The sequence below is a fragment of the Prinia subflava genome, chromosome 3 (assembly GCF_021018805.1).
Source record: "Prinia subflava isolate CZ2003 ecotype Zambia chromosome 3, Cam_Psub_1.2, whole genome shotgun sequence".
Classification (NCBI taxonomy): domain Eukaryota; kingdom Metazoa; phylum Chordata; class Aves; order Passeriformes; family Cisticolidae; genus Prinia; species Prinia subflava.
The window spans coordinates 43,809,037-43,824,669 of NC_086249.1; the positions used below are offsets into that span (position 1 = coordinate 43,809,037).

At 42.0% G+C, this 15,633-nt stretch overlaps 1 protein-coding gene across 1 annotated transcript; it reads left to right on the top strand.

Moving 5' to 3' along the window:
• Window positions 1–900: 900 nt before the first annotated feature.
• C3H13orf42 (chromosome 3 C13orf42 homolog) lies at window positions 901–6,404 on the top strand. Its single transcript, XM_063393525.1, has 3 exons — window positions 901–1,314; window positions 4,010–4,157; window positions 5,098–6,404. Exons 1-3 carry the CDS (start codon window positions 901–903, stop codon window positions 5,337–5,339), a joined length of 804 nt encoding a protein of 267 aa, XP_063249595.1. The 3' UTR covers window positions 5,340–6,404.
• The last annotated feature ends 9,229 nt before the right edge of the window (window positions 6,405–15,633 follow it).

A 15,633-nucleotide genomic window follows, 5' to 3' on the forward strand; every position in this document is an offset into this window, starting at 1 on the left:
TAGCCATGCCTCGATTATGCCAACAATAGTCAAAGTTTCTCAGTATTTTCAGCCAAAAATCAATCACCAAACCTGCTGTATTAAATGTTCTTGCACCCATCTAGGAGGACAACTAATGTGGAAAGTACAAATTCTTAGGTTTCTGTCTGCAATATTTTGCCAGAGGAGTACTTTGGAAGGGTGTTTTATTTTACAGCATCCCTTACACAGGGCATCTTTGTATTGAGTGTAACAGAACCTGACATCTGAATCCGCTTGGTTCCTGGCAGCTCTGTGGTGTCAGGTAGCTGAAGCCATCTCCTGGTTACTGCCGGGTGAAACCCAGAGGGGCTTCTTTCAGCGGCTGAAATCCACTCGACAGAAACTATTCTTCTCCACGCAGACTTTCGCCCCTGTGGAGGCTGATTCCAGGCAGCTCCTCCCGAGCATCGCCCCGCGGCGGCCGGGCCGGGCCGGGCCGGGAGCGGATCAGCACCACGGCCAGCGCCCGCGCCCCGCGCCCGCCCGCGGCCGGCGCCCAGGGGAACCCAGGAGCGCGCGGGAATAGTGGGAGAGGGAATTCCTGCCTCCGTGCTGATGCTTTTTATGGAGACCAGACGCCAAACAAAAGGTCAAAGCATGATATTTGACCTCCTCAACTATATTTTAAACCGAGCAAAGGACAAAGCTCTTTCACTGACACAAATGGTATAGAAGAGGTTTCTGCATTACCATCATGCTTCTCACAATGTTGGACTGAAAACAATTGGTGCAGCCATAGGTTTCTTTTTTGTCCTCATTACAGTGAATGGCAATTTTTTTGTCTGCTGAGGGCAAAGGCAACTGCTGCTGATTGCTAGACCTACTGTTAAATTAAGGAGCTGAAAGAGAAAAAGTATAAAGGGGAGGAAGTGACGCAGTATGTTCAAAAAGATCCATTCTATATTTCACCCCAACTTCAAGCAAAGAAACGTGACAGATGACATCCCTTACTGTGATGGCGCAGGTTCTGCAGTGAGACTGATCCGCAGCACCTCTATGTACGTCCTTGGAAGTGAGCAGGAAAAAGTCAGTGAACCACTAAAAAAATGCAGAAGTACAACCAGCATTGACTCTTGCTTTCAGTCAAAAGAGGAAGACAGAGACTGGATGTACTCTAAGACTCAGGACTGCCTTAAGTACCTACAGGATCTGCTAGCCTTGAGGAAAAAATATCTTGAAAACATCAATAACTTGAAATCCATGCATATGGCTGCAGATTCTCCAGCATCTACAAGATCATCCAAAACTGGAAAAAAGTCATTTCTTCCACTTCCTTCCAAAGAGTCTTCTAAGGTAATTCCCAAGAACTTTTGCCATGTGCTTAGTCTTAAGCAACAAAATCATTGGAGCTATATCACCTTTATTGGTTTTCTGCTTTATTGCTTTCAGGCAGTTGTCATTTTACTGTTGCATCATTTGAAATATTGCTAAATATCTTAAGATTCTTTCTAAGTAGTGTAAAATTAGGAATGAATGACTGGTCATCGAAAGAAATGTGTATTTCTGTGGTTTTTAAGGGGGGAAGTGTTGGGAGAGAGAAAGCAGGAAAAAGAAAACATTATGAGAGTATGGAAAACGTTATGAAAGAGCAAGCTCTTACAAACTATTTAAGTACCTTGGAGTCCTTCACTATGATTATTTATAGCTGTTAATGACTGACAAGTGCAGTAATCCCTGGATTTCCTTGCAGTCTTCTTATTGACAAAATTACTTAGACAAAATAATTATAAATTCACTGAAACAAAGAGGATTTTTTTTTCTGAGTGGTTAGTTAACTTGTCAGTGCTACACTTGGCATCAGTGCAAGCTCTACTGACAGGATGTGGGGTATGAGGAATTCTTAAGGATTCCTTTTTCTGTTCATGAATAAGTTGGTGGGTCATTTCCAGACAGTGTAATTTTTCACCCTTTACTGTAATGATACTAGAAAATAAAACTGGAATATCATCTTTGGTGCAGATTATTTTCATGTATCCTAGAAATAAAAGCTTTATAGGTTTACAAGTCACTGGACAGTTCAGTGATTACTTTGACTCTAGAGTTGATTCAGTGAGGACAAAAAGGTCTGCAGCAAGAGGAATGATCTGTTCAGGTAACATGACTGCAAACAACTTCAGCAGGAGACTCAAAGGTTATCCAGTGCAGTCTTTAACCTGGACAATAATGGGGATGGTAGGAAGAAGGGATATATGGCTGAACTTACTGATTAGGCCAGGTTGACTTTAAATAATGTTGCTGCCATATTTAGATGTTCTGTCACAGCAGAACATCAGAATGGGTTGTGAACTTCTGAGATTTGCTGCTGAAAATACTGCTTAAGAAAAACACCAGAACTTTAAATTGCTTTGGCAAACAATTCGTTCTCCTGCAGTCTGAGGCTAAGGCATCTGACTTTGGCCAGCTAGCCCCTATGCATGAACAGCCCTGGTACTGACTGGCCTGCTCACTCCATGAGCCATCCCCTTGGAAATCTGACAGGAACATCAGCAGGATGTGTCATCCATATGAATAATTCTTGCCATCACAAATGGCAGGATCACAGCTGCACACCTCTGGCTTTGCAAAAAACTAGGGAAAGGTCAAGAAGACTTGTACAAGATTCAGACTATTCTTCTAAACTACACATTTTATGTTCACAGATTGCAAGGTTTGTGTAATCACCAGGCTTGAATGGTTTTGTCCCAAGCTACCTGTTCTTGTTAAATTACCTGTCAGTGGAAATTCACTTATTTCTCTAACCTGATGCATGATATGTGGGAAGGTAATTTGTGCAGACAAACCTGTCCTCATGGGAGTTTTGACCCAAAGGTCCCTGGGTCCTGGACTACAGACTGACCATGGATTCAAAATGTGTCACTTGTGTCTAGTGGAAGAAAAGAATAGAGAGGTGGGTCAGATGCTGGGAGCACATAGGCATTTCTTTAAAATGCCTTTTAACCAATAAGGGCTTAGTCATAATAGCAGTCACTATTTCCAGTAGATGTGTGGTAGCAGCTATCTTTTAACACTTCTGAGAATGTCAATCAACCCATAATGCCAGGAGGTGAACCAGCTAGTTCATCTGTCTGCCTCCACAGAACAGGGAACAGGCTGGTGCTTCAGAGGTGTGACATGGCACATATCCTTTTCTCTCACTGAAACCCAGGGTAGCAATTTTCTGAGCTGGTATTGCAGCCTGACAATATACCTGAACTAGCAAAGAAAATAAATGTCCCTTCATTACGTAGAGCTTGGCAAGAATTATTCATCCCATATGTCCCTTCAGAATCACTAGCTAAGGCTTTATGACTGGTTCAGCATTTATAGATAGGCATTTGCTTTTTTATTAAGATAGGCTCCTAATTTCATAATGTGCAGCTTCCCAGTGGGAATTATCACAGAGTTGAATGACTCACACCATCCTTCTTCATATCAAAAAGACTTCAGCAATTTAGATCTGGATTAATTTCACCTAGCCTAGGCATTTTAATGAGATACTTAAATTAGTAACAAAGTTACCCCTCAATTCCTTTTCAGCTGAAAGGAAGAGCTGCCTGCAGAGGAGGGTTCAGCCTACTTAAGGCCTGACTCATCTTCTGAAGGTACTGGAGCCCAGCATTAATTACAGAAGGAGCTCTGCATGACTACATTTCTAATGTGTGTCTCCTTAGGAGCCTAGTGCTAGGCGGAATAAATTTGGCCACAAAGCCCAGCTGTCACTTTGGCCACCCAATTAAATGGCCTGGTACATGGATTCTGAGGGATTTCTTAACACCTGGCCAGTAGTGCCCAATGGAAAATACTTGTTGAACACACAACAGGATGGGTATTTGTTAGACTGCTGTCCTGCTTTCTTTGATTTCTATACTGTGGAGTAGTCTGGACTTGTGATTTTTTTCTGACAGCCTGAAGTGTGGCATCAAATATAGCTTTCATGTAGAGTTAGCTCATTAGAAAACCATTGTGCCCAACGCTTGGCTAACTCTTTTCTCCTTTGTCTGATCAACAGGCATCCATGGAAAGAAAAGGCCCACAGTCCAGTTCAGATGTAAGAGAAGCAATAGCTTTTTTTGACTCAGTGATTGCAGACCTGGATTCAGAGAGATGGCGGAGAGCTCCTGACACGGATCTGCCAAATGTGGATGTTGATTTTGATGGTGCGGTATAAACCAGCCAAATATGATGTTTTTTGGTCTGCAAAGGGTAGAGGGAGGAGTGGCATTGTGAGATCATGTTTGTTTAGTTAACCAGCTGTCCTCTAGTTTTGCTTCCCAAATCTAGGACCATTACATGCAAAAAGTGAAGTTACAGTAATGCGTCACTTGTTCCCTGTTGAATGGGTGCAACTATTTTACGTGTGGTCATTACATGGAAAAGGAAGGACGTGCAGGGTTGGAATAGTGCTTGCCTTCTGCTCAGGGCTGAACTCCACCCTTCACCCTTGCATTTCTACCTCAAGCTATCTTTGGAGAACTATAAAAAGTATAAATTTGTTGTTGGTGGTGGTGGTTTTTGGTTTTGGTGGGTTTTTTTTGGGTTTTTGTTTTGTTTTGTGGTTTTTTGTTTTTTTTTTTTTTTTGTGTGTGTGTGGTTTTTTGTGGGTTTTGGTTTTTGGTTTTTTTTTGTGTGTGTGTGTGTGTGTGTGTTTTTTGAGAAATGGCTGGGTGACTCCTTTCCAACAATCAAAAGAAGTCATTTAGTGATTTAGTGATTAGGCTAAAAACTGGAGGTTTTCATCAGAAAGGATAGGACTGTCCAAAGAAATGAAGACATGCAATGTAAGGTCATCATCTCTCCTGTATAATCAGCAGAGGCATATAGATATTTCTCAACTTTGTTTCAGGCTGAGGTGAATATCTGAAGCAGGTCATTTTAGCTGTGCCCAAGGAGTGTATTTGAAGTGAGTAGCTCTCATACATATATTTATGCTGCAGGTATTGAAATTCTAGATAAAATTAATCCCATCCCAAGTGATATCCTGCAGTGAAACAAGGTTTGTCTCTTGACCTTACTTCCAGGAAGGGCCCTGTTCCTTCACTGTGCAGATAAAAATGTCACTGACAAACTGTTAATCCCAGATTATCTTCTTTCTTTCAGTTGCTACCAGTACGAGTGAACACAGTTTGCATTCAAACTGGATCCTCCGTGCTCCCCGGAGATACTCGCAGGATACTGCCCAAGCAGCTAAGGCTGCAAACCAATCTCAAAGAAACAGTCAGCGGAGAACCACTGCCTCTAGGAAAAGGTTGGAAAGGCATCCCATGTACTTGCCCAAAGCTGTGGAAGGGGCATACAGCACTTTAAAATTTAAGCCTAAAACGCGCAAGAAAGAATGTTGAAAGAAGAATGTTCCCTTTTCCCTTGAAGACAGAATATATGAAATTGGGCATGTAAGATCTGCATTTTTAATTTTTTTTACCACTGATCCATCACTTACGCTCTAGAAGTGACCTGTGCAGTCACTGAAGGTTCTTTGTGGGGGGATGTATTTTAAGCCATGGTTATTCCAATGTTGGACTCAAATGAGGGTTTAACTCATCAAATTTTCTGTGCCTAACAATACTGCTTTGTCATTCCGCCTTGGGGGGAACTCCAGCTTGACAACCTTTTTTCTAGTGCTGTTAGAGAAAGCAATGATTCAGAGATTGCCTGGTGCAGTAATTTTTCTTCTGACTTCAGTACTGCAAAGTGGTTCAAAGAATTCAGTGAATATGTTGGAGCTTTTGCAGCAGTGTTTCCAATGTCAGAGCAGTGAAGCAGAATTTTCTCCTTTTGTTGCTCATGAAAATTTGTACGTGCCATCGTTGACTCTATGGTCTGAGAATATACAGCAGCACCAAGATACACATAGTCTGCAGTACAAGCAGAAAAAAGCTTCAGTGAGGGAATCAGCATTAGAAACTTGTATTTGGGGAAATAGTGTGCTCCAGTGTTTTGTACTCTGCTTGCTATTGGTAATGGTTCTGTTGTTGGATACATCAAAATATTTACTGCATGCAAAATATATATGCAGCTTTTTACATGTGTTTACACCACTTGCTAGTTTTCATCTATTTTAACACCCAGCTGATGAATCTAGATACCCTAGTGTACACTAGAAAAGCTCAAAGTCATGGAGAACATTTTGTGAATAAATTGGAGCAAAGGTTGTTCTCAGGGGCAAAAGACAACTTGCAGACAAAGCCACCACATCACCTTTAGATTATACCCAATATTTGGAATTCTGCCTCTCCATCACTGAAGACAATATATTAGGATGAATGCAGTCTAGAAGTGTTCCTCTTCCTCTAAGAGGTGATGTGTATTCCATGTGATACTTGGAATTAATAAGACCAATGCTCTGCCTATTTTACCCAGCTCATACTTTGTCTTAAGAATTTGCTAAGGTGTTTGGGATCAAGGTTTTCCTTACTCTGATTTTTTTTCATCTGGCATCATTCAGCTGGTGCTGGACTATGACAGATGGATCATGGCAGCACTGGTATGACCAGCTGGTGATTTGCTAGTGTTTTCTTGCTTCTGTGATCAGTAGTTTTTGTGTCCACAGGCTTGGATGAATTTCCTAAGGCACTGACCATGAATATAACCCATCTGATATACCAAAACCTCCATAGACCTTGTGCCCTCACAGAGAACATTTGGCAGGTGGTAATTCTTGCAGATCTGTGTTCCCAGTCTTTGGGACTGAGTTATTCAAAAAGCATTTCTGTCATGGGTTGCAAGTATCTCTCTGAACTTAATGATCTCGGCCACTTTCTGTCTTAAGATAGGAAAGTGCCAAAACCCCATATGTTCGTCCATTCAGAGCTGGCATCTCTTGTTTGATTAAAGCATTTTAATTCTTTTTCTAGTGATGTTTGTGAAGAGAAGGGAAGAATTGTTTATGTAGCACTTCGGTTCTGGAGGTGCTTTTGCTACTCTTGGCCTAGTTAACATCCTCTTGAAAATGACCAGTTTAAACAACATAATTGATACATATTCAAGAAGAGTTTACATTAAGGTCTAGGTTTTGTCTCCCTGCTGTTGGTGTTTTTCACCATAGTCTGTATCCTTTCCCTTGTGTTGCTGCCTTTGTAGCAGTCCTGTGCTGTCTGCCCTGAGCTGAATGCCCTTAAAACTATTCTGCCTCTGAATGTGATCATTGAATTCCACTCAGCCAGGTGGGATAGACAGAGCACAGCATGTTCCAAACACCCCCCTAGGTTCTGGCATGCCTCAAGGCTGCAGTTCTGTGTATGTGTGAGAGAAGGGAGACAGTGCTCAAAGCTGTCCATTTTTGGCAACTGTGTCACCCTGAAACTCCTCTCCAAACAGAATTTCATACTGAAGTTGCCGAGGAACATTTTTACCGTCTGTGTGGGCATCTTTTTGCTGCTAGAACCTGCAACATGGATGGGTGCTGACAGAAAATCTCACCATCTTGTTTGAGTTACTATAACAGAATTAAGCATGTGCATAATTAAAATACTGATGAGAAGAAAGAAGAAAAGGGTTCCAATGTTTTTCTGCCCTGGGCTGTGTTTCATGCTCATAGTGCCAAGGTTTTATGCATTGGAGCAACTGATCTCTTTGCTATTGTTTTAAGAATGCATTTTGATGTGCAGAACCAGACTGCTTCAGTATGTGTGACCTTCCCTGTAATCTCTTGCCTGTCTTTGTAAAAGAGAGACATCTCTGGTCATCTGGCTGTGACAGAGGATGAGGGTCCCCCTGCTGTCCAGCACAGAAGCTTGAGTGTGAAACTGGATTCACTATTATGAATAAGAGACAAAGAGGGGAAAAACAGATTCGTAATTTCTATTTGGAATCTGTGGGGTTTTTTTCACTCCTTTTCTTAAAGTTAAGTTCAAGCCAGCCATCATCTTAGGAAATTCTCATTAAGCAAGTAAAATAAACCAGTTTTTCTCTGAGAACATGTTCTATCATCTATCCCATAAATACAGGCACCTCCTTTCTTCTTCTAACATATTAACCCTTGTATGCTCCTCACTGAACAGGGCTCAGCTCCAACAGAGCTATGGAAAGTAGCCCCTAAATCTTGGGGCACTCTCTGGGGAGGTGGGAGCTGAGGGTTCAAGGGTCTTGTACTACCTGTGTCGGAGCAGGCAGTTAAGCAGAAAGGGAGCAGGAGAGAGGAAAGGGGAGCATCTCCATTCCCAGTGTCAGCTGCCTCCTCAGAGAAGGATTTAGTGTGGATGGCAGCACCCTCTGTATTAGCCCGAGACAGAACCCTGCCCCTCCCTGACACTGGCTCGCCCTAAGCAGCTTTCTACAGTTTCCAGGAGCAGTTGGTTGCCCTACAAAAGTGCTCCCCACCTGCACTAAATCATTCCCTCATGGTTTTGCAGGCAGAGCTCTCTGCATGGACACTGAAGGGATTCTCTCTGTCATGGGTATGTTCTCTAAATGACCTTGCTGCAACATGCAGTTATTTTCAGGCATTGCACTCTAGAAATTAAGCACCTACTAGAGGTCTTCTGACAATGCCAGTCACACAGAAGAATTGCTCATGACCAGCAGAGCTCCATATGACCTAGATCTTTTGGAGAGATTATTAGTGAGCCCTTTGAGTCCTACCCCCAGGCCATGGTAATGAAGGGCATCAACCAGGAGCTCTATCACGGATCAAGGCCACTGTGTGCAAGTGTTCCCTGCAGCACTGATCCCCAAAAGCTCTTTTCCAGAGTGCACTGGAATAATAGGCAAGATCTTTGTGAAATCATCTCATATTCTGTTGTTTCAAATCCAGCTCAGTTGAAATATTAGGATATGTCAGATCCCTCTAGTTTGTGTCATTGCTGAGTACTAGCTCTGAAGGGGCTCTGGCTGCAAATTTCTGACACCAAATCCCCAGCTGTCTTTGGAAACTAAAGACACTGTGTATAAGAATTCAGCAACTGAAGAGAGGTGAAGTCTGTTGAAGAAACCACATCCTGGAGGATTCAAAATAATTTTGTCCTTTTGTGTTGAGCAATTCAGTGTAATCACAATGCATGTACGTGAGTGAAATTGTAAAGGTCTTTGGCAGAAACAGAAGAAATATAGGCAGCTAATGGAAAGTTGGCAGCTGGACAAGATCTATGCTCTGGTTTGAATCTTGCAGTGCCATAAAGTTACGATGAAGGCAGAAGGTGTCAGCATCGCCTTGAGTAATGCAGGAAGTCCTCCAAGGTAATGCATAGAAACACACATGGTTATCTACTGCTCCAGCTTTGAGGGGGTGTATTAAAAATATTATATTCCCACCTAGTGAGTGTCTTGAAAATTTTCACAGCTATAGGGTTAGTTTGTTGTTCTGCTTGGGTAAATTTGGGAGAGTGCCTCCTGTGATTTGGTGGTGGGGCAGGTCCACAAGGAGATGAAAGCAGCACAAAGCTGCTTGACCAGTCACAGCAGGCTGTGTTTAGGAGGCTTTTGCCAACTTTTGGGCCTGTGTCTCTGAATTATGCCCATGGTAAAGAGAAATCAAGTTGTATAAAGTCAGTGGAATGACTCTTTAATTATTGGGGGTTTTAGAGGTAGAAATATACATTCCAGAAGAATTTTAAGGATGTATCATGACAAATGAGCCCAGCTGCTTTAGACCAGACTGAGAAGCAGAAGCTAAAGCCTGTTATTTGATTAGCAGCAATTTAGTGCATGTTGACAAGTTTTCTACTACAAGGCTTGTCATATTAAAATACTGCTCATCTTTTATATGGCAAGACCAGGCATCACCACCCGAATGACTCAGTAACTATGATACCCTGACTCCTCACAGGAGATGAGGTAACCTATTAGAGAAAATATAAAAAGAATTTATGGAATTAGAAGTGATATATTCCACCCTTTTATTAAAGTGAGATTGAAAAGGGAGCATGACTTTACCAATAAGCTTATGGGCACTGATAGGGAGACATGGCACATGACACCAAAGTAAAATGTGTGACTGAGCACAAAACTTCCACAATTAAATGCTGAGGACTGCCACTTACAGCATCAGCTCTTGAAGATTTCTAGAAAGGTAGCTAAAACTGTGCCTTGGCCACACGGTGGCAGTTCATTCCTAGCTATTCTGCAACCCTCCTATTTCTGTGAACAGCTAGAGAACTGATGGTGAAAGTAAAAGGGAAGTTTTGTCCTGCTTCCTCAAGAGACAGTCAGTGTGTATATCTGTTATTCACTTCTGGGTTCCTTATTTCCCAGGCAGTTGTTTGGCAGTTTGCAACCAGCATTAGCTCTTTAAATGAGTTTACTTTCCCAAGGAGATGATTTCCTTAGGATATAAACAGCCATGACATCATGGGGGACACTGAGACCTCAGTAAATCATGGCTGAGATGGTGACCACTTGCCTTTGACTGTGTCTGGAAACAAATGGACAAAGTAATGTCATCACTAGGAGTAATGCACTCTAAGGTACAGAAAATACAAAGATGGATTAAAAATAATAAGCAGAGGAATTTAGGATTCAGAAGTTCGGTCTTGAGATAACTCTCAGCTAATGATTCTGACCTGAATCTGCAGTTTCTTCCAAGGCCCAGGAGACTCAATATATGAGGTTTCAAGCTTCTTGGGGTTTGTAATGCTGTTATTCCAGAATCTGCTAATCCAAGCAGTTTGGTTAGTCAAAATCTAACCTGCTCCAGCTCCTGCATCAGCTGCTGCTGTGTCTTCCAGGGGTATATTTATATTTAGGGCATGAAGGCTAAACTTCTGAAATTTTTTTCCTCTGTTTATGCCAAAATACTAATTTAAAGGGAAAAAAGCAGAAAATGTCTTTGCACTGCTTATGACTACAAGTCAGCAATGGCAGATTTAGATGGCTCTGTGGTCTCAAAATGTTCAGACTAATAAGGTTCCCTGCATTAAAAAGGCCCCTCAGTGCTGGCACTGCTCACATGCAGGCCCTTAGTCTGTGCTTGGTTGTGGCTTGATGTGACACTGAGTCCTTTTTAACTGACAAACATGCTGCCATCATATTCAGTATTTGTATGTGGAACAGCAAGGAGAGAAGGGACTTGATCAAGAATATAAGTTAGAGCTAGCTCAACTATCACTTCACTTAGAGAACTGATTCATAGCATTCTTACCCTTCTGTAGCTTCACTTTTCAGCTTCCAATATGCAGAATTAATTTTACCACCCTCACATCAGGGATACAGATCACTGCTGTGCCAGGAAAATGAGGAGATTGGTGGGAGGACTCTGGTGCAAGCAGAGCTGACCTGTAATTACAGTTGAATAAACCCAAGTGAGTACACTTGGGGCAAGATTTGCAGTCACCCTAAGTGGGATTTTCAAAAAGCACGTAACTAGCATCAGTGGGAGTAAAGTGACTCTGACAAATGCACTGGTGCCTGACTGCTTCTGGAAAAGCTGGTCTGGAGCCAAGCTTGAGCAAACACAGCTTCACTTCTAGGAATTAAATTAGACTCATGAGAAGTCCAGAATTAGCCCAGTCTGTCTGCCTGTAAACCTACTAACTTTAAGCCCTGGAGTTGTGTCATTCTGAGAGGAAGGATTGTCCCACACCTCTGTCAGATTTCTGCAGCCTTTGCTGCTCTCTTCCTGCAGCGCTGTGGTTGCTACTGATCTTCCCATTTAATTGGAGTCCCAAGAATTTGTTGACAATGTTCCTTAAAGTTCAGTTACTCACAAAACCAGAATTTGTATAAATGCTTTGTGAATTTGATAAATGCTGCTGCTCCTATATTCACACAGCTATGTCTGAGGGCTCTTGCAAGAGGCATTCAAAACTGATGTGCTATCAAAAAAAAAAAAAAAAAGACATGAAGAAGAAAAAGAAATTCACATCTGCTGTGCCAGAACAGCAATGAGCAGAAGTGACTTGGTTGCTGCAAAAAGAGGAGAGCAGAAGCTACAAGCAGACAGTCTAACCCTGGTGAGCTTCTTCCAGAATCACTGTTTAACATGAAAATATAAGGTGAGAGAACAAAAATCCAACTGCAAGCTTTGAATGTCTGATAAAAAATGCCAATTTTTGTGTGGTTTTCCTAAAAATGCCAGTTGCCTTCCACTCAAATCTGAGATCCATTAATTTCCTCTTTTTATTCTGTCAATAATTCATTTATATTGGTTCTAAAAAGATTCAAATTACCCAGAGATTATTTTCTTGTGACTGTCTTTAGTCACACTCTTCCTTCAAAATTTGCTGTTTTCTTTATGGGAACTTGAATTATTGATGTTATGAATTTAGGACTGGGGGTCAAAATGAGCAGAACTATTAAAAAATTAATGTACACAAATATGAGTGGACTGTTGTTTTTTTAGGGGCTTGCCATCATTCTTTAACTAGCATTTCATGAGCTCTACTTTTCCTTTTCTAGTCCATGAGGTACAATATGTTAGTGTTTTCCCTTCCTTTAGTAAGGATTTATCAATTCATGTCTGAAATGCCATTATAGAGACCTTTGGTAAAGAGACCTGAAAAAACTCATGTATTTTATCCTCCAGAAGAGAAGTACTCGTCCAAATGAGGATTTTTGGAATGGGGTCAAAGGGGTTTAAAATCTGATTACATGGTGAGAAGCATTATCAATAAAATTAGGCCCCCCACAGCTCTTCACTTCACCATTATAATTAATCCAGAGCAGCTTGTGCCAAAATTTAATGCTGAGTCATATCCCCATAGAAGCTGAGTGACTTGTGCTCAGTGTGAACCAGGAAAGAACTCAGAAAAGGCAAAGATGTCCCACGTCAGTGGGACAGATTCATTTGCTCATGAGGTTAATAATGCCTTTACCTATTGCCAGGTTTGCCTTTCCTCTCTGGGGTTTCATGTGTCAAGTGTGATAAAACAGACTTGTTCATTTGGCCAGCCTGTGTCAGGAGGCAGCAAACAGCTGCCAGAGACCCACTTGGCTCAGTGGTGACCCTCCACCCTCTCCCAGGTAAAGTGGTGAGCCAATGCCACACCAAATGCCAACAATCCTTTGAGGGAGATGACCTTGACTGGAAATACTTCCTGAGCCAGGGAAGGGGACTCTGTGCAACTCACCCTGTGCTGTGGCATGGGCTGGGAAATACTCCACTGGGAAACTCATGCAACTCATCTCCCCACAGCCTTGGTTCATTGACAGGAAGGATGATTTCATTAACAGACCACAGAAAGTACACTTTTAGTTCAAAAAAGTCCTCAAGGATTTCATAGCATGTCATTAACTGAGCTCATTACTTTTGGGGTGTGTTCTTATTCAGCAGAAATCTCAAATAACAGGACCATGGCAATGCACAGCTTAACAATGATGATATTTAGGTAACAATCAGTAGTCAGGTTTCTCACTAGTAACTTGAAACAAGAGTTTCTGTGCCTGCTAGGTGGTTTGCACAGCACAGAGCTTTGCTCCTCAGGAAGGAATTTCCATCCCAATCTACATTGCCTAATTATTAATATGAAGACTACACACAGACAGATGGCAAAATAAACTCTGTTAGGTTGGTGTGAATCTGAAGTTCCTTCCACCAACATAACTCGGTGAAGATACTGAGCCAAAACATATAGAAAACCCTTGATGTGAGTCTGAGATGTCACAGTTTGCACAAAAAAAGACCTGAGAGTCAAGCTCTTGGCCTCTGGGGCCCGTATATCAAACCAGAGTGGATGGTGACATTTGTAGAGATTTTCTGGCTCTTTTCAGCATGCACACACATGCTTAAGTTGGGCCTCACTCTAATTTTTTTCTGGATCTGGCAGCTTTCTTTCTGTGCTGAGCTGATAGTAGTTTTGTCTTTCAGATGTTTACTTGTGTTGTGCCTGCAAGCTCGCCAGAAACACTCAGGCTGTTCTGCCTGTGCTCTGATTTTTTTGCTCTCAGCCTCTGAAATGTTTTTGAGTGCAGTGTGTTTTATTTCTCCTTCCCCCCACTCCTGCCCCTCACATCCCACTATAACCATATTTCTCTGGTAGTGGCTTATTGCACTAATATCATGAGAACAGGAAGAAAAATTTAATAGTAGGTGTAGCCAAAATACAAGAGCATGCAGAGAAAGTGGACTGACTGATATAAGAATTTTCTATGAGGTATAAAAAATTGCAGACATACGAGCTCTTCTTGACATGGTACAGGGGCTCCTCTTCAATCTAACTCTGTCTGGAGTGACTCCTACCAGCTGATGGCTTGTGCATGCAGCACAAGCCATGGCTCAGCTCCCTGTGCAGTCACCAGAGGCTGCTAGCCATTCATGCAGGATATTCATCTCGGAGGTAGGATGGGTAGGATGAATCACCTTCTCAAAATACCTTTCTCTCACAAGCCATAAAGGGCTCCAGCCAATCAGCTCTGACTACATGCATGACTTCTAGCAATCCAAAGATAGGTGAAACGAATCACAACCCTTTTCTTTGCAACATGTGTGATATCTCAGAGCGGTTCAGCCTGACTGTAGCCTAAATATACCTCTGTCTCTCCCTCTGCAGTTTTCATGCTGCTTTGTTGATGCTTATAGTGCAATCAAAAAAGAACTAAAAATTAAATCAGTGTCAGTAGCTGCACTGGGAATGTGTTTGAATTTACTCCTGGCTGCTTTATGCCATTGGTATTGAAGATCTAGAAAGCAATCATGACAGGACCTATCTCTATCAGGAAGATAAGAAGTGACATCTATTTATTTATTTCAAACTGGGAATCTAAATTCTACTTTTGACATCTTAGTGTTAACCTCTCCTATGAACTCATGCTATCTCTGTTTCCTTTTCAGCCTTTCCCTGCTCCCACTGGGCCAGAGACTCTTTCTTACTCAGGTTTTTGTAGCATCTGACAAACCAGGACCAAGGTCTTTTCTGGGCCCTCCGGAAGTTGCTCAGATATAGAAGATGCAGAGGGACACATGCTCTGACAAATGATTGATGATTCCGTGTAGTTTTTTATCTATGGTATTGATTGATCTTCCTTCTCAACAGGAGAGGAGACCAAAGGTCTGCACTGAGTTGAAAATACATAGGATAAAAGAGATAAGACTCTCGAAAGAGATAAAGCTAAAGGACTACATTTTCTTTCCCCATATGGCTATTTTTTTCACTTGTATTTCCCTTTGAGGGATCATATCTCCTGGACAAAGCATGGAGGAACCCTTGCATGTCCACTGTGTTCCCCTCAACCTATCACTCCAAAGACCTCTTGACAGGGATTGATCCAATTTCTTTATTTTTCCTTGGAAATCGCTTTTATAAAATTGAGAAGTTTAGAGAATGCTGTGTCCTGTTTTCTGGCTCCCATGTATCCAGCCCTTTTACTGGCAGGATCATTTTCAGAGGGAACTGGAATGGATGACTTTGTCTATATGTTACTAAATCATTGCGCTCCATATTCTTCATAACCCAGGCAGGAATCAGAAACATCTTCATGACCTGTGCTCTGTATGATGATGTTACTGATTCAAGTAGCACATGCAAGTAAGTAAAGACATTTTGCTCCTTCTCTACGGCTTGGAGAGCATATCTATGCCAGTGACTCCTGGCAGATCCCGCTGTCAGACCAAGATGTTGAGTTGGGAAGTTCAGACTTCAGTATGTCAGTGTCCACACCTAAGATAGAAGTCTAAGCTCCAGGATAATGGAAATGTAGTCAATGGATCAGGTGAAGTCTGTGGTTATTCAGCTGACCAGATCTGCATAGCTCCTCCAGGAATGGAGT